Source organism: Poecilia reticulata, chromosome 22 (assembly GCF_904066995.2).
Source record: "Poecilia reticulata chromosome 22, P_reticulata-male-v2, whole genome shotgun sequence".
Classification (NCBI taxonomy): domain Eukaryota; kingdom Metazoa; phylum Chordata; class Actinopteri; order Cyprinodontiformes; family Poeciliidae; genus Poecilia; species Poecilia reticulata.
In genome coordinates, this window is record NC_088851.1 from 14,652,707 (window position 1) to 14,678,349 (window position 25,643).

The following is a 25,643-nucleotide window of genomic DNA, read 5'->3' on the forward strand; positions in this document are numbered from 1 at the left end:
TTTTTAATATCCTGAGGAAAATAAATGTTTAAAAAACAAAAACTTGTAAAAATCAACCATAAGCCATGTGGGGAACATGAAAATCATGTGAAAGAAAGGGCTTTGCTCAGATCAGACCAAAACTGAACTGTTTGAAATACAAACAAAACGCCCTCTGGCATAAAACTAACATCGCAGATCGTCCTGAACACATAATCTACATTGTGAGACATGTGGGTGGTAGCATTATGCTGTGGGGATGGTGCATTTTTACAAGGGAGAGCTGTTCAAAGTTGAGATGAGATAACCTGGAAGGAAAGGAACCCTAAACATGCAGCCAGAGCTTCAATACACAACACCAAAGTCCATGTTTAAGCCTACAAACTTTTCAGATTTGTACTTATTTATAATATTTGAAAACAATACATGGTTTTCACTCCTCTTCACTGTTATGCCCTTCTTTTTGTTGCTCTGTCACATAAAATCCTTATGCTGTCTTGAGTTTTGGGATTGTTAACATACCAAAATGGAAACAAGTAGTATGCATGTGTTTGTGCGACACTGTGTGTTGTAATATGTTTGCGGTGCAAGTTTGTTATGTCCTACCCGTCAAAGAGTCGTCTCCTTGTGGACTCAATTGCACTGTCCACAGTACGGATGGCCTGCTCTATGGATGTGCTCACAAATGTGTCTCCCTCTCGGCTGATAGCAGGCACTGACAGAAAAAGATGAACAGATTAATGTAGAATTTTAAACAAAGAGAAGAAAATATAACAGGAGTGTTTCTTTTGTCTTCTGGTTTTCTTCTTGTAAACACATTTAGAAAGTAACTTTGACCGACAAAAACGTAGTTCTGTTGACTTTGAAGCTTCAGATGTTTTTTTTTGTTTGTTTTTTTTTGTACCTGTGACTGTAAGCACCATTCGAGCAGCCTGGTATCCAATAGGGTTGCGGGCAACACATTCATAGCGTCCAGCATCTGCAGTGCCAACATCTTTCACCTCCAGGTAACCTTCTTCTCTGATGTGGAACTTTCCGCTCTCTGTTATCTGAACACCATCCTAAAAGACACAGCAACTGAGAAGTTCAGGGATCTGAGAGCTCCAAGGTAAAATAAATTCATAGTGTTAGGAGAAGTGGTGGCTCTTGTGTTAATGTCTTCCTTCCCTTGCTCCTGCTGTCCCTTAACCAATAAAACACGACATTATCTATTTCTTGGGGCAGGGCAAAAATGCAGGGCAGTGGTGCACAAGGCATGTAAAATAGTTTCCCTATTCTCAGCAGAAACCGGGCACCAACACTGAATTAACTCCAATGGCATAAAAGCAAAAGAAAACTGGTCCAAGCGTAAATGATGGATGAGTCTTTTTTTTTTTTTTTTTTAATATCTGGTGTTTGTGCGCCCCCCCTTTCTAATTCCCTCGGTAATTATCAAGATGGCTGTTATAAAAAACTGACACTCCTTGAGTCCAACCTCAATGTGCTGAGGGATGACTTTGCCCGAATTCAGTTGTGATAACTAAGAAACTGTCTGAATAATTCTAACCTTGTTCCAGGTGAGGACCGGCCGCGGCTGGCCCCGAGCACTGCAGGGAATCTGCACATCCTGACCAGACTCCACAGTCAGGTCCCTTGGAGCATTTGTGAAAACAGGCGTTACTGAATAAGTTAAAACATACACACACACATGCAAGTTAATACTTTTGCACCAAAGCCCAACATAGAAAGTATATATACGTATATACAGAGCATTTTGCAATGAACCACCACAAGGAAGAAAACAGGGTTTCGCGGCCACAGGCCATATTAATTAAAGTTGTACTTTTGTTTCATTTATAACCATCTTTTGACACATTATTCAACTTTATTTCAGGGTGGTGTTCCAACAGATGGCTTCTGCATCTCAAAAGACCTGTGTTGAGGCAATCCTACAATTTTTATTTTATTTTTTTTTAAATAGAAGTAATACATTTTTTTTTTTTTTAAAGTTTCTCACCTCTTTGCTCGATGATAAGCTGCACAGCGGTGCGGACCGTTCCCACCGTGCTCACAGCCTCACACTCGTACTGGCCCTCATCGTGTGCAGCAACCCGAGTGATGCGGAGCGTACCGGAGGCCAGGATGACGTGGCGGCGGTCCGAGGGAAGAGGACTTCCACCTCGAGTCCATATGATCAGTGGCGTTGGATAGCCGCTTGCCTCACAGGGAAAATCCACCGTATGACCCTCCAAGACTGACTGGTCCTGTGGCGTTACGGTGAACTGGGGGGTTGCTGCATAAGAGAGAAGAATGGAAGAATATATTATATTTAACAATATTCATGTTGTAGATGCAAAACGTTTAGATGATTCTTGAAAATCTGGTTCCCTAGAGAACGGGAGAGAGATTGTGACTTTTGCACAAGGCTGTATATCAGTGGCTCACTCACCACTGGAGACTGTAGAGCATTGTTAGTCTTTGTGTCATGGAGTACTGTCTAATTTTTCATAATCTAAACTGTCTTCATCATCCTCCCTTTTACTTCTCTCATATTTCAGCAAGAGAAAAAAAAACACACACACACGTACACACGCACACACACACAGATGACATTTCGTACAAGCCTGACTCTAATTAGCTGAAACATATGACTCACTAAAAACGAAAAGAACCCAACATTTCTGCAGCTGGGAATGTTTTTATTTGATTTGCAGAGCACAGCTGCACTCAAACTGTTGAGAGCTGATAGAAGTGTAATGAGAAAATCAAGATGTGAAATTCTGTGATAATCCCCATGAGATTCACTTTCTCGTCGTACTGTTGATCTCTGAGCATTGTTTGGAGCTGCACAGCTGTCATACTCTGCCACCAGGGTTGTGGTCCAACACACCGCCTAAAACACTGAGGAGCCATTATGCAGCATGTACTTTAAGCCATGTTAACAGCCATTACTACATGGAAAAACATGGTGTCATCTCAGGATTACAGGCTGCCACGCTTTCCTGTGTTATGTCAGGCCTGTAATTTCAGCTGCACACTCAATGAAATCATGTTCACAGGAGGCAATAAAGCTCCGCTACACATAAAACTGAATGGCTTACACTGCGAGGAAAAAGCCATGCAAACATAGAAGGCATTGTAGTACTGAGCAATCAAGTCCATCACTTCAGCTGAGTTTGTTTTTTTTTAACCAGCACACAAACTTCTTAAGCCAACCGTAAAAAGACATGATTTCAATTGTGCACAGGCTCGTAGCTCACAATAGTTGAATTCCTTTCTATGCCTCAAAATTGAGAAGTATCGGGGGAAAAAAGCATGAAAGAGAAAAAGTGAGTACAAGACAGTCGAGAATGCAGCCAAAAGTTTCCAAAGAGTGATTACATAATGTTTGGAACATCTAACCCAGGCATAACACAATGGCCAACTGAAGGGAAAGTAGCAACAACAGTAAATCCACCTTAAATTGTCATACAGTAAAGACTTTCATGGGGATTTATCGACAAGCAGGAGAAAGTCAGGAGAAATGCTCAGAGATCTAGCAAGATGGATTAAAAGTACAGGTATTCTGTGGTGAGCATAGCCTACCAGTGTTACAAAAACTAATTTCACAAAAAGATCAACCCACCCATTGTCAATAACTGTTTCTAATTGAAGTGTCACAGGGGAGCCAGTGCCTAATTTACAAAAACATGACTCATAAAGTTGGTCAAATTGAGGTAGACATTGTAATTTTTGTTCCTTTTTGGCAAGCATAGGTACCAGAGTGTGTTGCTCTGTTCACACTCAGGTTTAATCAACAATTTTTTTCCAACAACGTTCACCAAAGGACTTTATCTTAGAAAACTTTGCCATAATTGTGCAAGCCTCACATTTCTATGGATAATCACTCAATGTTTCACTTGTGTTTTAATTCCCCAAATGGTCCGTTTTCGCTAACTAAACTCTGTCAGTCAGACAGTTTAGCCCAAAATGGTATTTGGCCCTTAAAAAGTCAATTCAAGGTGAATACTCAGACAGCAGCTCCAGTCAATGGCATATGGTTATTTCAGATAGATATTGAAAACATTTGGCTGCTACTACTGATTACTGAGGGAACCATGCAGGAGGAATGTTTGGATACATCAGTTACTGATTTACTTAATAAAGCAGGTAAACTTTAGAAAATTGTATTTACTTGTAGCAGAACTTTACTGCCTTTTAACTTATTATATTAAATAAATGTTTATTTCCTCTAATTCCACCCCAAAAGAGATTTTTTTTTAATGAGAAAAGCTTAGGAGTGCACTGACCAGGGCAAACAACAAATTAGCAATAAATGGGATGCACCACTGCCAGCTTCCAAACACTCAGTGCTCAACTCTCCTCTTGTCTGAAATGATAACATAGCAACAACCTCATTAATGAAAACAATGTGAACTTTTGACAGGTTTTTGCAACACACTTTTAACACGTAACATATAATGTTATATAAAAATAACCCTTTTAGCTCCTTGGGTGGTTTATGATCTTGTTGCCCAGATACGTCTTGTGCATTATGCTTGTCATCCATCCATCATTGTCGAGATGGGACAAAAATTAGACAAAAACAGCCATTTTGTAATTTGTGGATACAAATAACCGAGATTCAGAAAGGAGATTAAGTAAACCAATGTATGACTTTTTTTTTTTTTTTTTTTTTTTACAACAAATTCTTTGAGGAGAGCCCCAGGCCTAGGGCCCCCTAAGTTCTTAGGCCCCAGGGCAAAAAAATGAGAGGGTTGGCATGAATCCAATCAGAATGTTCTGATGGAGGAATTTACATGGCACATTTTTATTCAGATCAGCTGTTTATTCTGATTAATTACGTCAAAGTAAACATGGCTATCAACAGTGGATGGAACATTTAACAGAACGACTCCTGGGTCTGAATCAAAGTTTTGCCAAGACCCAGGCCCTGCACACCCCTTAGTGGTTAGTAGGTCAGTAGTGTGCTTGAGAGTGAAAGCTGCACCTCTGTTAGATTCAGTGAAATGTTTGATAAATCTCTGAGCAAACCACATTTCTATTTTGCATGTACACCGGTGATATGGCACTGTGCCAAAGTACTATGAGCTCTGGGAACATTATCACGTTATTCAGTGATCTGATCCCTTTAGTCTCTTACCTCTTTGCTCAATGCTGAGCTGCACAGTTGCACGCACGGTCCCCACTGGGCTCACTGCCTCACACTCATACTGGCCCTCGTCCTGGGTCGCAACACGAGTTATACGGAGGGTACCGGCAGGCAGAATGGCATGTCGTCGGTCAGAAGGCAGTACGTTTCCACCTCGAGTCCAGACAATCACTGGCTCTGGGTAACCGCTCGCCTCGCAGGGAATATCCACGGTGTTACCCTCCAAAACTGACTGGTCCTGTGGCGTGACGGTAAACTGGGGAGTCGCTGTTCAGAATAGGAGAAAAAAAATAAGACAACAATATGACATTTTCATGAAGGTTATCTATTAACACAATTAAATCTTATCTGTTAACACAAATAAGATTTTCCAAATATTTTTTAAAAAAATGTACAAAAACTACTAATCTGTCAAGATGACCCAGCTATGTTGTGTTTAGACTGTGATGAATATTTGGAATGAATTCAAGTTTATCCCGTGTTTATTTTTGTACGCATTGTGATTGACTCTAATTAAATTTAGCTTAGTTTTTGTGAGACTGATGAATGTTTTTATATGAATAACACAACAGAAAACATTTAGGATTTATATAGTAAAAAAAGAAAAAAAACATTTACACTAGTAGAAATCTAAATCTAAAAGCTTTACCTTGGACAATGATGCGTGCTGTAGCATGTATGGTATCCACATTATTGGAGGCGAAGCACGTGTATAGTCCTCCATCCTCTCGGACAACATTCTGGATGTAAAGCCCCCCAGATGGAGTGATGTTGATGCGAGTGTCACTGGGCAGCGGCGTGCGGTCACCCTTCGTCCACGTGACTCTTGGCTGTGGCTGACCGGTGGCGCTGCATTCCAGGGTCACGCTCTCACCCACCAGCACCTCCGTGTTCTGGGGTTGAATGACAAAACTTGGCCGGGCTGGAAGAACAAGAGAAGAAGGTGGAGGAAAGTTGAAACGAGGATCAAGATAACTTCTACAAACTTCGTCAACATTAGAATATATTTTCTTCTTTGCAGATGACACCATTATGTTTTGTTAGGGCAAAGTTTTTTCTGTTCCAAATGCTACAAAAATCAATACAAATCCAAATTATGACAACCTGTTACTTCACAAAGCTAAATAGCAAGCTAAATATAGAATCAGACAGCTTTATAAATAGGGGTGTCCTGATCCAATATTGATATCGGAAATCCTCATGATATCAGCCACAATATGAGTATCAGATAATATTGGCCTGCATTGAGCTTGAACTTTAGTACAATTTTCAGATTTCAACATGCGTCAGTGTTTAGGGTATCAATATCAAGTACCTAAATTACTGCCAGAACTTAACTCCACAGTATGTCCAAAAAATATATATATAAAATCCAACAGAAGCAAAACAAAAACAAACTTAGAGTTCAAGTTTTGAAAGGCAACATGAAACATTTTAAGCAACCAAAACAGAGTGATGTATTTGTTGTTGGCAACAACTTTAAAAGTTCTAGAAAACCGTATTGTAGCTCAGTTACAAAGACCACCTTTGTGTTCATTGACTCAAAACTGAAAACAGCTTGACCAATACCAAACAGTTTTCAATGTTTATTGAAAGAAAATGGAGTGGATATGTGTCCTTATTTGGTCAGTGATTACAGTGGAATGAAGAAAATATGTTTGCAGCAAGGGATGTGTGGTTTACCATCACAGAGACAGGAAATGCACATCAGTTCTCAGAAACTTCTGATGGGCTCAGTTTCAACCAAAACATGCACAAAAATATTCTGTTATCAGTTTTTTTGCTTCATATTTGTTTTTTTGACACAATAAGTTTACATAAAGTAAAAGAAAAACTGTTATGCATACTTTGAAAGACACTGCATTGTCTTTATCTATAGTTAAGGATTATTTAGAGATCAATCAGACTTTTATTGGTAAGACGATTTTAGATGCCTTCCTTAAAAAACACAACAGGTACATTTTTATAAAAATGCACAAAATTTTTATAAAAATCTATTGATTGCATCCTAAGTATTGGCCCATGTGGACGACCTACATTTTATGCTGCTTATTAATCAAATCTGTTTTTTTTTGTATTTTTTGCTTCCAAGCCAAGCCTTCTTCACTTTTCATAATTACATTCACAGGACAGGGACAGTGGTTTCCAGTTTGTCTATGTCATCTGACTTGATTGGCTCACTTTGCTCTTGATAAGAAAACAGAAAAGTGCTTGTTGTTGTTTTTTTTATATTACAATTGCATAATAACCTGGTAGAGAAAGGAAAGTAGTGCACTTACAGGGGGCTCCAAAGTATCGAAGCGTGACCTCTGAAGTCTTGACTTCCCCGGCTACATTTTTGGCCATGCACTGGTAAACTCCCTGGTCAGTCTCTCTGGTGTCTTGAATCATCAGTGTCCCATCTTCCAGGAGATTCAGACGATTGTCATCTCGCATATTTAAAGCATTGCTGCAAACAAACAAAACAAAACATGCAAATATTGTTTATTCTAAATCAGTAGTCCCCAAACTACGGCTTGCGGGCCGGATCCGGCCCGCCTCCACATTTGGTCCGGTACCCTGAACAATACCAGAGAGCATTCAGATTTTTTTTTCATATACCATTTTTCGGACTATGAGCCGCTTATAAGTGGATTTTTCTTCAACCACTAGGGGGCTCTTTAGCGGGAAGTGAATCATTGGAAGTCAAAATTGGAAATAAAAGAGGAAAGCACCCATTAAAACTGAATTACATTTTAATAGGGAATTGAAATTTGAGAATGTTGTTGATCAGTTAAATAGCATTGAGGGGAAAAAGAAGATTTTTCATTTTTTTTAAATAATACTGGGATCATTATGAGAATTTGAGGTAGAGGCATTAGGATCCAGTAGATGGCAGTAGTGCAACAATAATGGATGCAAGTTGCTGTTGAAATCTAAAGAAGAAGAAGAAGAAGGAAAGTGCCTATTTTCATTTAGCACATGCTAGCAGCAGACCCGAAGGATCAGCACTTTTACTGTTACAGTTACCGTTCGGAAACTACCGTAATCAGTTCAGTTAAATCTAAACTTGGCAACTTTTTCTTTTTCAACTGTAATAAATGTGTTATTCAATTGACCTGTTATTACTCAAATGTTGGGTGTCTGCCCTCCTCTGCTGATGCTGCATCGCTGTGGAAAACCTGGAGTGGCTTATATGTGTATGTTTACTGTTTTTTTTACTTTGGGGTTGTGGCTTATAGTCCGGTGTGCCTCATAGTGCGGAAAATACGGACTATAATCCTTCCTGGATTTTTTTCTGTGAAGAACCCAGAGAGGGTTATTTGGTTATCATTTATTTCATTAATAGTGTTATTATTTATTTCCTGACTTTTGTTCTGTGAAGAACCCAGAGAATGTTATTTGATTGTGTTTTCTGGAAAACAATACATTTTTACATTTAGGCACTCCTGCAATCGTCACACCTTTTCTGTTACAAACTGACTCCGGCCCCCCACCAGAGAAGGGGGAAGTTATGTGGCCCTCACAGGAAAAAATGTGGGGACCCCTGTTCTAAATGGATGGATGGGTTTTATAGTGTATTTTCTGTGTTCTTGTAATATTATTTGATTTAAAAAAATATTCCAAAAAATCTTCGTTATTCTCAATGGAACAAAAGATAAAAGACACAGTTGAGGGAAGTAAAACTAATCAAGTATTGGATATGGTAAACATAACATATAATATGTGTTAATTCTTTGATGTAAACATCTAAATAATATGGTCATTGTCAATTTACAGAGTTATTTACATCTAGTTTCAGTTGTAGATTATTGTGCTAAACACAGATGAAGCCATCACATGGCTCAAAGGTAGAACAACGTTTTCAGACGCCATATTTTTCTTTGCAGCTGTCCTGAGTTTTATTCCCAACTCCAGGTTGTTCGTTACATAACTCCTTTTTCTTCTCATCCTTCTGCCAAGCTAAAAGTGCAATAAAATCTTAGACAACATGTAAATAACAGAAAGGTTTGCGAGAAGCCAACACCTCAAAATTGCAATAATCCATAGAAAATACATAAATCACTAGGATAGAGTACATTTTCTTTTAAAAACTAACTATTGGTCTCAGTTTTCTTAATTCATCTTTTTAAGGTTTTGATAAATCTTACTTGTTCCTGAGCCAGATAATCTGAGGTTTGGGGTTTCCCTCAGCCCTACAGGTGAAGTAAACAGTGTTTCCTGATGTAACATCGACATCCCGGGGCTCTGAGGTGATCCTCGGTACCTCTGCAACAAGAAAATTCAACAAGAAAAATGAATGACAATCACACTAATCAAAGCCCATGCTTTAATTTCACATTTCTATAACCCTAATAATACAGTAATATACAGAAAAGTTCAGAGTCAGTTTAATGGCTTTAGCCTGCACAGGTCTTGTGTCTCCAAACCAAACCACAAAGTTGGCGTGGGAGCGTTTGTGCTGATATTCTGTGTTGGGTTTTCTTCATATATATAAATCTGCAGTCCAGCCAAACATCTCTGCTTTAAGCTCTCCCATCTGAAGGACATTGTGCTCACAGTTGTGTGCAGCTCAGGTCTTTTCTCGCCATTTTCTACATTTGCTAAGACTAATTCCTAAGTGCAGATTGACAAACCCAAATTGTTTGGAAACAGCCTCATAACCATTCGTAGGGTGAGGGGGCAGGAACAACCGCATCCCCAAGATGATAGATGTTATTGTGTCAACAGGAGATAATGTATCTCGAATTAGTTTTCCATAACAACAGATGGTAAACTTATTTCTTACCACAACTGTACGGGGCCTCTGCCGAACCAGACCTGTTCTTACATCCATGCTGGAAGAATCTCTTAGCTAATTCAGATGCCAAATTCCAGAAGTTTCCAACAGGATGTACTTCCTGTACTCGGTGGTGATCTAGATTAATGGTCACCACAAGCATGTGAAATCTAAGACACACAGAAGCAACAAACAGGAACAGTTCCCATGTCCCAAAGGGAGATTCAGCCTCCCACTTTCACAGTGTCTGCTCACCAATTCAGGTCAGAAGCAACTCCTCTAAGCAATTTCCTCCAAAGTTCTCACACAAGCAACCGCTGCGATGACGACTGTTTCGCATCCACCAGCAAGTCAATCAGTACAAACACCATAACATCTCAAATCTAAGGGGATGGAAGTTGGACTGCAGCTCTTACTAGGCAGCGTACCACCCTGCATATAGGGTCTGAAGTGGACCATGAAGGAAAAGACAGATGGAAGGAGGTATAGAATGACTTTCACCATGTTTTCAGGAAGACATTCTTCTCCTGGATTTTAGGGAATGGGAGGGATACAGCAGGCAGGAGTGGGCACGTTAAGGCCATTAAAGTTAGCTTCTGTGATTAAACTGCGGTTAAGATACAGTTGCCTGGTTCAGACTGAGGGATTCAGAGGGAGCTGGAGAAAATACAGGTTTACAACAAGTGGATTTAGTTCTGGAGCCCGCATGGAATCAGACTGATTATGGAATTATCTGCATTTTCTCTTCCACTTTTGTCGCAAACAAGTGTGAATAAACTTACTGTTATTATCTCATCCAAAACAGATAAATTAGAGAACGGATTATTAACCATCCAATAGCTTGTCATACTTCCATTGTCAATTCTAGAAAGAACAGCACATCAAAAATGTGTAATATTCTGCAAAATTAGCACTTGAAAAAATACTCAATGCTGTGAAAGTTAATTCTCGTCTTTGCTTAAGTTTGAGAATTAAAATTAAATAGAAAAGAAATGGTAGAGATTATTATTAAATAACTTCAATGCGCAATAAATTAGCAGCAGTATAAATAATTATTGCTTTTACATAAAAGCAAAAACCATCCCTACTCAGCAAATAATTTGACATTTCTTTTGTAAGTGTAAAACTTATGCAAGTCGATTGAAAGGTTCAAATGAAAGAGCTTTTCTAATGCATAGACTGCAGCACAGGTAGAACCAGGAGGACTTCTGTCACAAGTACGAATGCAGATGTTTCTCTATGTCAAGGGTTTCTACACATTTTAAAATTCAAAATGACTGACTTCTTCAGACTTTAAATTATTAAATATTTTTGATCTCTTTTATAACATTTTGGATATGTTTCCATTTCTTTCTTTGACAAACTTTAAAAAAAAAAAAAACATAAGCACAGTCCATGCTGTTCCAAACTTCTCATGATAGTGAGAACATTGCATAGGCTTATTAAATTTAATATTTGTGCTGTAAACATCCTTTCTACTTAAGATGCAAAATAAGATCAACTTTTATCCCCTCTCACTGATAAAGTGAACATCTGCTTGTTGTTGCAGTGACCACAGATTGACATTTCCTCCAGATGGGTAGATTTTTCCAGGAGCAAAACAGCTGCAGAGCTAAGACAAAGAACCGAAACATGCACCTGTGTGTACATCTGCAGTGTGTGGTTAGATTAAGCAGTTTATACCTGATTCAACACAGGTGCTGCTAGCAGGAAGGAAGGCTAAGCTATTGTCTGTATGTTTTAACAATGACTTTATCAAATGCTAAAGAAAGAAAAAAACAAATTGGATGGAAGTTGCAATGAAACTTTGCATGAGAAGTTGAGTTAGCATAGACCCAATAACTTTCTGTGGAACAGTGGTATTTGGGACCCACAGAGCAACAGTGCTTACATATAAGGTAAATATTTTTTGAACAGTACACAGGAGAATATCTTTGTTTGTGTGCATGACTTCACTTACCAGATTTAATTTTTTTTTCTCAGTTTCAAAATTAAACAAACACTGTTGACTACTATTGGCACTCTTTCTCTCCTACCTTTGGAAATCTAGATATTTTTTTTTTATTTTGTAAAAATACACTATTGTTTGGTTGTACCATAATGAAATGTCACAAAGTTCCAGGACTATGAATACTTTTCCCAGGTGCTATAAAATACCACTGAGGTGAAAACATTACTGCTACAAAGGGCTAAAAGCTGGTTTGAAGAAGCAACATGAAGACAAATCAAAATAAAGTGTTTATTTTTTTCTTCTGTCTGTACCGCAATTGAGCTCCTCAGCAGTGAGGGTGGCCACTGATCGGCCCTGGAGTCGACTGGGATGCTCGCAGGTGGCAGCAGCCTGGGCGTTTCCTGACTCGGCGTACTGCTTCAGCAGGTCGGCCAGCCACAGCAGCTCACAGTCACAGCTTAAAGCGTTAGAGTCCAGCCGCCTGCAAACATGGACAGAGGCAAAGAGCAAATCAGAAGACGTAAAAGGGCCTCTGGAAACATCACTGAAAAATGTGTACACATCTTTATGTGACTCAAACATATGTAGGAGTTTTGTGCTCATTATTATCTAATTTCAGTTGAATTGTTTGCGGAAACTAATGCTGTTAGACCCTAATTATCAATAAAATCAAAACGGTTGAAAGTTCTAAGATCATAATAGACTTCTTCAGCGTGAGAGCAGCATGGATATTTTGGACGAGCAATGGTCCGAGGGCCATTTTGGTTCATCAGTATGTCCTCATGAACCAAAACAATAAACTCCCCCATGTCACTTCTGGTACGATGCAGCAGGAGAACATCCCATCAACACCTTCTATTATTTTTTTTTTTTTAGGCTTCGACAAAATTAAAAGTAAAATAAGATGTTGCAGCTCATCAGTCATTATTTCCTCCTCATCTGAAGTTGTCAACTCGTGATAGTTGTTCGTCTATGTCTTGATCGTTGTGTTTACTACACATTGCAAATCACACATGACAAAAACACCATGACATGTACTGCAGCAGGAGGGGTTTCATAGGAGCTCGTCTTTGAAGGATGTGGTTGAAAATGAATGTGACCATGCATCGATAGTTCGACTTCGGCTTGACAATATATGCTAGAGCCTGAGGTTTAGATCACTGTTAGGGCAGGCTGTTTGCCTGATTTCCAAACACAATGGGGCCCACTAGAAACAAAAACTAGATCAGGTTGTTTGCCTGTTTAAAGGACAGGCAAACATGCCTATATAATTTAGGTTTAGGCCTAAATCGGGGTTATGCATATCATTAATACCGATTGAAGTCTAAAGAGGTACCGTATTTTCCGCACTTTAAGGCGCACCTAAAAACCTTCAATTTCTTCAAAAGCAGACAATGCACCTTATAATCCTGTGCGCCTTATATATGGACCAATATTGAGCCATAACAGGTCTAGCAACTGCGGTAAGCAGCCGCCAACTTCATTTTCGCCCGTAGAAGAAGAAGCGCGCGGTGCATGCTAGGATAGTTGTCAGAACGCTGGTTTGTTAATAAAGTTTGACTGACCTCTCTACCAACTGACCGTCTAGAATCAGGTCGTTTGCAGGTCATTTAGCACCACGTTCTCCACAAACATGCTATGCGCGAACAGAGAGGGGTCACCATCGTCCGGCCACGCCCCGGCCCAGTCGCGGAAGGCTCTTGTCGCTGACCGGAGTTGGAGTGTTTTGTTGACATTCCAAACAAAACAATGCAGCAACAGTGCAAAATTTCGTGCAGCTCCATATAGTGGATGCATAATGTAACTACAGCCTCTACTGTAGCATCTATTCTATGCGCCTTATAATGCGGTGCGCCTTATATATATTTTAAAAAAGTTTTAAAATAGGCCATTCATTGAAGGTGCGCCTCATAATCCGGTGCGCCTTATAGTGTGGAAAATATGGTATATGATTAGCTTCAGGTATGTTGCTCAGCGGGACACAAAACCAAATGTTTTACTTCTACTGCATCGTAACCAATCAGGCTTCATAGACACAATCCCAAAAAATAAAAAAATCAGAGTGGAAACCTTGTCACCTAGTAAAAGAAAATCTGCTCATTCAGTTCAGGACTGCGTTGGTTTTACAGGTGTGGAAATAACATCACGTGTGGAAATGCAGCCTGAGTAGGTTTTGATTTCAATCCAGTCACACATGCACCTCAGAGCTGTCGACCTGCAATCACATTAGCTGTGTAGCAGCAGCACCGTTAAAAACACTCCTTTGTGACAGTTCATGAACTACAGTGTGTCTGGCACCACCAAATCCAGCTCAGTGCAAACAGTGGGGCCCACCAGAAAGAGACTGGGACAGATTGTTCTCACTGTGGGAACTGGTCTCACAGCCTGCACTCCTTTTCTGGTTCAGCTTTACTACAATGTGTCACCTAAAAAAGACGCTTTACAATGCTTTAATGATTTTTCACAGTATAATATTGTTCATATGTTTCTATATAAAAAGCCAAAATCACAGCAAAGTCAGTGTGATTAAATAGGCTTTTGACTCTCTTCTCGAACTCGTGTTCAAACATTAGAAGTAAATTTATGAGTTGGAAAAGAGGAACAAGAACACTTAAACAAGGGCTGATTTTTCCTCAGAAGATAAAACTGTCATAAAAAAATCTGACGTCAAGATTAAAAAATGCCATATTTCAGGAGAATGTAATCAGCGAGATGCTGTCATTTTAACGATGCATTTCAATGCTGCTCTAAAGATGTGTTTTTATTTAGGATTCTTTGCACTTACAATCGTTTCATGGACTGAAGATGAGCGAAGGTTCCTGGGATGAGCTGTGTTATTCTGTTATTGTGCAAAAACCTGACAGGGAGATAGAAACGGGAAAATGAACAAGTGACCAATAAAACAGGTAGTAGTGTGGAGACAGGATGTTGTTTTTGGTGACTTAATTTTCCGTTTTTTAAAAGAGGACAAATATCATTGTCCTTCCAAATAATGGCATAGCACATCTTTTTCCACTGTAGACACAACAAAGCATTTTCCTGTATATGCGAGACTTTTTGATCAATTTGACACACATTTCTGTATCCTTCCTTTCAGGAAACTGATTCAAAGATCTTTCTTGTCTCTGCTTTGACTGTGTCCATGGAAATCTTCCCCAACAACGGCTAGCCTGCGCACCTGGGAATTCCTTCCTTCCCCTATTCCTTTTTTTTCTTTCCTGCAGGTGTTCCATCTATTTGCACAGACTAAAGGCTGCAAGTACAAATACAGCAGGTTTAAAAAAAATGAAACAAGAACCTAACATATCATTAAGTCTATGAGAGACAAGAGAAGGAGGGAGCTTCAGAAAACCATGCTAATTATTGCAGCTAGCTAAATAAACAAAATCTTATAAACCTAGTCACAGTTATATAACAGTTTACTGCTTCATAAGAGCAGATTTTAACTGTATTGTGTCTGAACTAAAGATATTTTATGAATTTTGGCAAAAAGGTGACACAGAGTACACCTACAGTCGTTCCAACTTCGGCAGATGGCTGAAGGATTCCGGTTCCAGAGAATCGATGCTGTTGAAATGCAGGTAGCTGAAACAGAACAAAATGTACAAATAGGTATTTCAGGTTTCATGATTATGAAACGTTACATTATTCTATGGAATTGAATGGGAGGGGGTGGTGTGAACAGGATGGGATTTGGACAATAGTGTGTCAGAAATAACTATCGAGAAAACGGCACTGTGGATCTTGGCAGACTGCAGGAGTCTACATGTAGGCATTTATGACATATTTAAGTTTAAAATTTAAGGGTGCAGTTTTAAATTCAAGGAAGTACACGAGAAACACTTTCAAGAGAAAATCACTGAAGTATGCGATGTATGCAAAGATTCTGACAAACACTTGAGATGAGGTCAAAGCAACTAATTCTGGGTGCTTTCTATTTTTTATTAGTGTGAGTAATATTTAAATAGTTACGCTCGGTACCCAGTTACTGTAAATGTTATTGGTAAAGGGAAACTACTTTTTCAATTAGATCACAGAAGCCTATTTCTTCTCACCCTAAAGTAACTCAAGTGCCTTTTTAGCAAACTTCAGCTTTGGTTATTGTTACTGCATTCATACCCCCCAGATGAGTCAAGCAGACAAATGGGTAAATTCATAATTATGTCTAATTTCAGCCAATTCAGTAGTATAAAGCAGTTATTAATAAAGCACGAGAATCATGTTTTATATAAACAAGATGCAAGAGAAAAAAGATCAAGACATTTTTGTTTTGCATATTACAAACACAAATGGCAACTAAGGGTACTTTACATGACGAGTTTTTTCATATGATATGAAATCCGATTTGACCAAATTATATTAAAATCTGCCCAGATCACCTAATACAATCCAATAATAACGTCAGATTATTGGATTCAGATCCAATATCATACAGTCCAGTTTGTCCCAATTAAAATGCAATAGAATTAAATTCAGTTCTTTTGTAATGCTAATTAGTAAAATGTGACTTAAAAACATATGTAGAAAAGGGAAAAAAAGGGTTTTGTTTAGAGAACTACAATATACTAAAATCAGCATTGCATTTGCATTTTCTCAGATTGGAGGCACAAAATATAAATGCAGAAAAAAAATCAGACAGTTGGATAAAAATAATCAATAAGGTTTCAAATTGGGATTGCTTTCACCTGAGAGTCCCCACTAATGCCGTGGTAAAACAAGCTAAAACAACAAAGAACCTTTTAAATGTCAGAGATCAGAGAGTAAAGCCATGATGAATTTATTTTAGGCCTACCTCATTAGTGGCTATAAATCATCAGGTTAGGCTGATTCAAACCAAAGCCACTGCATTTACTGACAGCAACTCAGACATGAGGCTTAGACACTCATGAATCACAGGAGGATCATCAACCACTGGTTTGGGATTCTCCTCAGCCAGAACAATGTCACAATGAGACTTCATGCCTTGGCATCTGTTTTAATAGAATTACTGGGATTTACAACTTGCCACCAACACATAAAGCATGACCTTATTGGGGGGAAATTCAGCCCAGCTGCTTGGTCTGACTCTGAAAATGAATTTTATCACATAGGTTATTTGTTGGTGATTGAGTTAAGAAAGAGGACAGCACATAAAAAATTGTCGTTAAGATGACCCACTAAAATATATAATGCATTTATACTGAGTTAAATTTGTTTGCGACTAAATTAAATGGATTATTGTGTTTTACTGCAAATATAATAAAAACAAACTCATCTTCTGTTTTGTCTCAAAGGGGGTTAAAATTTATTCATTCATGCATTTTTGCGTCTCAAAACAGTAATCAGTAATCAGGTGTGGTGAATTAATTTGAACTCATCTATCCAAGGGGATTTAAAGTTCAATCATGATTTCACATTGTAGCCAAACAATGGGCCGAGTTGGTTAGGATGTGTTTTAATTATTATTAATGCATGGAGTCACAATTCATACTGAAACATTAATAAAAACATACAATCTCAGGTTCCCACTGACTGCAGACAACATAAAAATTGAATAAAATGTAAAATTTATAATGTTTTTCCAAGCAACATTCCAGTTTGAACTTCTAGTTACTTTTCTTTTACAGCAGGCGCCAAACATTAGTCCAAGGGTCTCCAAATCCCCAAATTGTAGAGATGCACCGATCCGATATTAACAACCGTATCGGTCCCGATACTGAAAGAAGTTCTAGATCGGGTATGGTGACAATATGCCTGAGCTGTTTTTCAGTATCGGATCGGTATTGGACGATACTGAGCCTCAGATATCTGTATTAGTATCAAAAGAGAAAAAAGTGGATTGGTGCATCGCTACAAAACTGCACAATGTTCAGTACTTATGGGAAGCAGTTGAACTTTATCACAAACAAAGCACACACATTATGCACCGTTATCTAGAAAAAATAAAACACACACACACACAAGATTACAGCAAATCTTAGGGGAGGTGTGATTTTTGCAGCAAGAAGACAGACGTAGGTCAAAGCTTTGTTCTATAATACTCCTGGCTGCAGCACAACACTGCAACATGTTAAGTTTTAAAGCTTCAATGGTGTCGGGCGGGGCAAAGCTGCCATGATCACCATGCGACTCATGCAGAGGGAGTCAAAGTGGGTCACAGCGCAGCAAAGGTCAGGTGCACAAATGGCATGCATAGTGGCAACAAAAACGGGGAAAGGGCCGACGCATGCAGCAGCATGATGCCCATCTACTACCTAAGAAGTAAAGAGCATGCTTTGATGTATGCATTGTACGACTCATAAGCATGTCAGCTTTGCCAGGCTTTGGGATTTCTTTACAGAGATCCTCAGGAGAGGGGAGAGGGGTCAAGCCATGTACAAATGGGTAGAAGAAGGCAGAACGCTGCGAGCAAATAGAAAAGGTGAATGAAGAACTCGGTCACTTACAGTTGCTCAAGAGAGACAAGGCCCTTAAATGCTTGTCTGTCAATTGATTGGATTTCATTCTTGTACAAATAGCTGAAAGGAGAGATAATCAGTGACATTAGTAACACTCACACATCTTAATTTTCCCTAATTATAGAGAAAAAGCACAGAGTCCCTATAGCATTTTATAAAAATAACTTAATTTGCCCCAAAAAATTAAGTAGGGCAACTTTCACAATATTTTTTTGTTCCTGGTGATGAATTAAAAACCTATAAACAAATTCATCTAACTCAATGTTTTCTGCCTACAATAAAAAAGCCACTATCTTTCTGTAAACATGCAAAGCATACAACTAAGGAATAAAGGGATATCGTACAAAGTGAATGCCTAAGAGCTGTCCATAGTAGTTGTTGACCAATTGCTCATTTTTCTTGCTTGCAAATTAATACAACAAACATTTAAGGTATATATTATATAGACATTTCAATGTGTTTCATTAAACAGCAACTTCTTTGCTCAGTATCAATCACCTTCCATAAGAATAGTTTGAAGTGAAAAGTCAATAGTCTCAGAGTTGCTCAACAGGCTCACTCAGAATAAGTAGTAAGTTGCTATACCCACACCATAAGAAAACCATTTGCTGTCTTTTCAGTGATCTAAATAGTTACCAAAATGCCAAAAACAAATAAAAATGTGGGAAATGATCAAAGTAATAAAAAATAAAAAAAACATAAAAAATGTCCGTGGGTGAAATGTTTTGCTGCAAGTCCCATGTAGTAATGTACAACAGGCTGGAATCATAAACGCAATGTTCAGGATCACCAGGCGCCCCTGAAAGGCAAACCGCCCTCCTCATGTGTGTTATTCTTCCACAATACATGTCAAAGAAATGTGAGCCTAGAAAAGCAATAGCTTCCAGCTGTGCATCCTTTCATCTCCCATTACACACTTCATGATTTTAACCCGGGACATAATGAGAAATCCAGATCTCCACCAGAACAAGAATAAAAAAAAAAGCAAAAAAAAAAACAAAAAAAAAAAAAACAAAACATTGAAACAAGAAGATTACAAAATGCTGAGTTCTTTTATAGAACAGGAAACCACCAAGACAATTTGAGTTAAACTTTGGTTGAACAGAATCGCTCTGTAATTAAAATCAAACAAAATAGTTAAATAGAGACATAATAGTAAGATAAAGGACCACTATGTCATGTTTTTGAATGAGTCAGCAGGAAATTATCCCAAAGTTCATAAATCTGAGATAGACACTAGAAATTGTGAAAATGCCTGTCATTCAAGCAGCAGCCACAGTGCCACCCAGACTGCAGCGCCATTGGTAAGTTTAACCTTCTGTGGGTAGACTAAATAGCAAGATGTCCATTTTGGATTAAATGAGCCATTTTTGTGACTTAAACTTACAACTTTGAAAAGCACTTAAAGCCACGTTTACTCCATCTGTCCAGCACATTCAACAGACTTCAACCGTATTGTTTAGACCAATAAATGAACAACATCTAACTTCAAAATACATAAAGAAAATAGGGAGACTGAACTTAAAGTGTGATGAGACACTTTAACGTCAAAAAACCTAATGTTACCCAGCAACAGCAAGAATACAAAGATACTTAGTGTGAAAAATGGCCTTGCATGTCATTCAATTAATCTGCCTTTCCACCGCTTCTGACTCTTACGCCCTTTCCCTCTTTGCTACAGGTAAACTTAACTAATAAATTAGCCAAAAGCGTCTTGCTCAAATAGATCAGATTGAAATGTCTGGAGAATGTTTCAACAACTCTGATGAAATTTGTTCCTTCACCAACATTAAATCAGAAGGCAGATTACCTTTCACAAAATTGTTCCATCAGTAAAGTAATTGTTTTCAAAATGTTATTTTTGAGATGTTTAACTTTTCATTTTCAATTGTTTTTAGATAATATATTTTGATACACTACGAAAACATAACCATCCAAAAATGGATGCAAACACAACACACTGCTGCAATGTGAAAAAAAAAGAAAACTTTTTGATTCTCTAACAAGAAACAGCATCTGTTTAAGAAAACAACCAGAAAACTCTTTGCATGTTTACATCAGTCTGATCTGTTTATTGAGCTGGTTCTTACAGAGAAAAGAAAGCTCACCATTAAGCTTTTACTGCATTGCAGATGAATCAGAGAAAGCTACACTGTGCTTCGAAGAAAGTGAAGAGGTTAGATGGGAACTTCCGGCTTTAAGCTCTGACTAGCAGGAAGATGTAACCTTCAACAATCACTAAGGTTCCTGCAGCGGTACAGTCCTCAGATCAGCTGCGTTTTGATGGGGAGGGGCTCCCTAAAAGTGACTAAAACAGCTGCAGGATTTAATTACAAACATGAGGGAAGACCGTAAGGAATCTGAAGGCTCTTGTTTGGAATCCAGTGGAGAGGAAAACAAAAAAGCTGAATTGCTCTTGTCTCAAGCCTCTTTGTTCCTACCTGCTGTGAAGTTGGACTCAAACATTTTCGGGAAACAGTAATTACATCTAATTTCAGTTGTTTTAGGTCAAATGGACTGAACCATGGTGTGATTGTAGACCTAAATGTGGTCTGCTTTGGAGCCAAAACAAAACAAAGAAATCAGTTTTGCAAAAAAGTGAATATTTTTCACTTTTACAATTGCTGTTTCTTTAATTTCACAGATTTAACAAGAAGTCCAGAAAGTTAGCTAGTTTGGCGGTAATCCAAAGTATTGTATTTACCTCCCTTTGACAGGACAATACTATTAAGGGTTATCTAAAAATATCCTTTAAATAAACAAGCTGAAACCTTCTGAGAGGACATAAACTGAAATTTTTAAAATAAAAAACCCCACAAAGAACGCCGACTCCAATTAAAAACATTCTGTTCTTGACTTTTGCTTTGGAATTGTTTTGATTAAGAGAAACTTTACTTATTTGTTCACGTCAATGGAAACAGACTTAGTGGGGGACAGACTTTGTCCTCTGAAGTTCTTTTCATCTTGGTAAATAACTCAGCTTGCACTGATCAGTAAAGAGGCACAGCCACTTGGTTCCAGTAACAGTCTCCCACCAGAGTCAGAGCACTTTTCTGCACACCGCTAAGGCAAATAACTAATTTATATACAGAGTTCTAAGTGTTTTCAGTGAAACACACCCAAAAAGAAGTAACAACCACTTCTTGTTACTAAAAAGCTGATGTATGACTCAGATCAACTTTTCCAGCATACGGTCATATTTAGTAAATTAGAATAAGTATTCCAATGAGGCTTATTTGTCAGGTTAAGTTACTCCAAATAGCTACCTAGAGCTTAATAATACTATTTATTAGGCACACATTTTTTGGTTTAAAGTGTTTTCAATTGGTCTTTTGTAATAAATGTTAAATGTTGGGTTTTCATCAGCTATATGTGAAAAATTCTAAGTAACATAAAACATAACATAAACAAATGCTTAAAAATAACAGTTTGTGTGTAATTAATCCTTTAAATTGGTTTGACTTAGTGAATTGAGTTACTGGAATAAATGGACTTTCAATGCTACTCTAATCAATTGAATATGACCACATAGTTGACACACAGAGATCTGGGTCCAGATGGAAATGCATTAGTCGATTTATGAAGAGTGATAACAGCATTGTGTTGATTTCCTACAGTAAGCTTTCAATACCATTTTATATTAGAAGCAGTTTCAAAGTCACACACTCTTCTTGGGTGAAAGTGCAGTGGCTGCACAAACAATTTTACAAATATCCAAAAGCAAAGACAACTTAATTTAGGGCTTGCATTTTAAACTCTCATCAACATCTTAGGCTAGTGATCATCACAATTAGCGCTGCTAAAAATTACTAGTGTTAAACAACAATCTATGTGTGGTGACGAGAAAAACTAGAATTTTCTTTGGTATGTTCAAATGTCTGCTAACACACAAAGAAAAGTCAGGTCCCAAACAACAAGCAGTAGAATTAGAAAATGGCTACAAGGTCTAGCTTTTTGCTATAGCAGCTAAAGTGAATAGCTATTTCAGTTTTAAGTAGGATGTTACATTGTTAGCACTTCCTTGACCTTAATATAGCCCATGTTCTTCCAACATCCATAGACATCCATATAGAAGTGTTATATATATATATATATATATATATATGCAAGACTGTTTTTTTCCTTAATATAACATAGAATTTGTTTCAAGATCAGATTAGGCTACATATAAAAAAAAATTATCTGTGACCAGCTTTCACTCCAGAATGCTTATAAATAAAAACCTTCTGTCTGGTACCCAATGGAGATTCGTGGATGAATGGAGCTCTGTGCGAGCCCCTCCTTCTGCTGCCCGCAACCAATTAAAATGAGAAAATGAGATCCTGGGGTCCTGGAGTGCTGCTTTTCACAACAACATGCATGCAAGATACTCTCCTCATTCTTTGCCCCAAGCAGAAGATGCTACCACCCCATTGACTGCACATGCATAAAAAGGATAGATAACATGCTCAGGACACAGCTGGCATAAGAATACTTTGAAAAAAAAAACTATTTTCATAAAGCTACTCCTCCCTCTAGCAATACCCTGGAGTCCTCACTGCAAGAATTTTGCTTCACTGTGGGCATATAATTTCCCAAATGACATTCTGCATGATTCATAACAATACCCTCCTTCACAAACACACATAAAAAAATAAATAAAAAAATATGAAAAAGAGTCAGGCGCAATGATCACCAGATTCTCCCAGGAGTTACTTTAGCTGTAAGATTGGATAAGAAATACTCAAAAGGTTAAGCAAAAATTGGTTTTGCATCATTTGAGAACCAATGATTAACATCCCTCTTAAACATATAAGGGAACAAAATTAAATGCAGCAAAACTTACAGATACTTGAGGTTTTCTAGGTCTTCAAACGCTCCCCTGGGAATCCTTCGTATATGATTGTTGTTGAGGAGACTGTGAAAGAAGGACAGGGAGCGAAAGTTAGTAAGCTGCAGATTATCTTGGTGTCGCAATTGTTTCATTTCCAATTCACTTTTGAGCAATGTCAAATGAACTTGTTAGGTTCAATAGTCTCGGACAACATGTTGTGTTTGAGTCCTTACACAATCACAGCATCTGTGAAGAAATATCGCTACCAAAGAAAAGTGAAACACTTAAACGACAGATACAGAAAAGTCAAGGAAAGTAACAATAGTTAGGGGGGAGACACAACCAGTGTTCCATATGAGGAACTTATCTTGGTAGTTGGAGACAGAGTTTTGTTTTGTCCTGTTGAGGGACAAACCCTTGACGCAGAGCAGGGCCGACTCCCATGAGGAGCCATTACAGAACTCAACAGAGCAAGCGGAAGAAGTCGGAAAAAAGAGCAAAATAGAGCTGTTCTGTCTTTACAGTGGCTATACAAATATGTTTTGATAGTTTTTGAGGGGTGCATTGTACTACTAGGTTTGGACACATTCACTCAGTGCTATCTACTTTCCGTCAAGTGTTAGCTCTGAACAGGCCCACTGAAGCAAAACAGTCTGGGGAATCCTGCAGGTGAGGTATATCTGCTAAGAGTGGAAAATGGCTGTGCTCCAACAACTTAATCTACTTCCTGCCTTTTCAGGGGAAAAAAATACTATATGGAGCTTTTACAGGATTGTTGCAATGAAGACCTGATCTGCCGGTAAAGATTCTATTTATAACACACAAAATAAAATTATTGAAAAATAATTATCTGGCAAAGGAGCAGATGTTTTTCTAGAGTTATTATTACTACTGCTTTTAAGTGTTTAAAGCTTCACCATGACATTGCTCCTGATCTGTCAATAATGTTGTCTAACCGACCTCTGTGACCTCCCCAATATGCTGCATTCATACTTAACTTACAATATTCAAGCTGCATTAAATGGGTCACCTCTGAAGGGAAAGTGGTATTATGAATTTTGTTTAGGAGAATCATACACTCAATGCACATCTCGCTTCACAGTCTGGGTTTTCTCCCACGGACTAGGATTCCTTTGGTGGAATTTGTACTGAAACCAATTAATAATTTTCATGGTAAAGTGTTTGGGACTAATATTCTTGAAAATTCAGAGCTGTTCTCTTTACATTTTAATCAGGGATGTCTCTATTCATCCTTCCTTCAGTTATACAAATTCAGCCAGTATGACATGCTGCCAGACAGCCCACCCCAGGAATCTTCTGAAAAAGTCACAAATGTACCTATTGGTTCTTGGAGAAGTCCTCTGATCGTTTCTTTGACTTCTCTACCAGAAGTCCAATGAGAGGCGCCTCAGTGTAGCTGCCTTATGGTGAAATAATGTTCTGAAATTCAGAATTATGGCTGCAATGGTACTGACAGGAACATCCAGACGTTTAGAAATGCAGCCGTAACCTTTGTCATTACTACACTGTGCTACACTAAGACTTTTTCGTGAAGGTTGTTTTTTCTTTTCAGTAATCAAACTCTGTGCAGTAATTTAAAACAAACAGATTTCAGCTGGTTTCTTGACTTTCTAAGGCTTTTGCACATCCTTTTTGTAAATACTTACTCTATCGCATTTATTTAATAATTTGCAATAAATGTATTTGTATGTGTGGACAACTTTATGCGTGTGTTGTGATTTTGTTTGCTTATGAAATATATTTACTGACAAAAGAAATGCTGGTGTGTTCAGTACTGGTTTTACCCAAGGTGTACATGGAAAGAAAATTGTTTAAATTTTACAGTGCATGTTTTGCTTTCTTTTGGGCGTATTTCTTTTACTTCACAGCATTCTTCAAGAACAGATGAAGAAACAGCTCAACCCCTTCAGCAAATATTTAGATAAGGTGGAGCTTATGAAATCACCTGAAAACTGGAAAGATAACTAAAAAAGGAAGCATGACAAAAAAACATTTCTTATGAATATGAGTATGCTAAATATGTGTGTTAGTGCAAAATATAAGAGAAAAAACACAAATGCAGGGGGAAGTAAAAAAAAAAAAAAGAGGAATTCTACTAAAATTATATTCTGAACCCAGTTTGTGAAACCACAGAAGAAGAGCTTGGAAATGTTCTTGCCTCTCATACAGAGACAGGGCGACTTACAGTGTGTTGAGGTTTGTTAATCGCCTGAAGGAGCCTGGTTGTAAATCCTTGATTTTGTTGAATCTCAGGTCTCTGAAAGAAAAAAAAAACAAAAAGAATGTGTTAATCGTTGAGGATATTTCATTATGTTAGTACGATAAGTGATACCCAATCACTGTCAGGAAAATCCCAAAGTATTACAGGATGCTCATCTCACAAGTATTTCTTTGTTAGGGCTTTAATCTTCTTGGGGGATTTCAATAACGTTTGCCTTAAAGATAACAAGCACAGGGTTGTTTGCTGCAGTCAGCAGGCTTTAGAATCTGTCTCCTGTTTCTCTCTAATTGAATGAGTCAGCAAAAATGGAACACAAAGCCGACATATAATG

The 25,643-nt window shown here is 38.1% G+C and overlaps 1 protein-coding gene across 2 annotated transcripts in view; it reads right to left on the reverse strand.

The window, feature by feature from the left end:
* pxdn (peroxidasin) overlaps window positions 1-25,643 on the reverse strand; it is a 46,478-nt gene that overhangs the window by 12,991 nt on the left and 7,844 nt on the right. The window contains exons 2-15 of one of the 2 annotated variants that reach the window (XM_081603099.1): window positions 25,277-25,348; window positions 23,083-23,154; window positions 18,246-18,317; window positions 15,334-15,405; window positions 14,606-14,677; window positions 12,132-12,301; window positions 9,241-9,358; window positions 7,390-7,559; window positions 5,760-6,032; window positions 5,102-5,377; window positions 1,976-2,251; window positions 1,526-1,638; window positions 884-1,040; window positions 586-694 (exon numbers count right to left, since the gene is read on the reverse strand). In XM_081603099.1, coding sequence (XP_081459225.1) covers window positions 586-694; window positions 884-1,040; window positions 1,526-1,638; window positions 1,976-2,251; window positions 5,102-5,377; window positions 5,760-6,032; window positions 7,390-7,559; window positions 9,241-9,358; window positions 12,132-12,301; window positions 14,606-14,677; window positions 15,334-15,405; window positions 18,246-18,317; window positions 23,083-23,154; window positions 25,277-25,348 — 2,022 coding nt within the window. The remainder of the gene's footprint in view (window positions 1-585; window positions 695-883; window positions 1,041-1,525; window positions 1,639-1,975; window positions 2,252-5,101; window positions 5,378-5,759; window positions 6,033-7,389; window positions 7,560-9,240; window positions 9,359-12,131; window positions 12,302-14,605; window positions 14,678-15,333; window positions 15,406-18,245; window positions 18,318-23,082; window positions 23,155-25,276; window positions 25,349-25,643) is intronic. The other variant, XM_081603100.1, reaches the window with a different exon arrangement.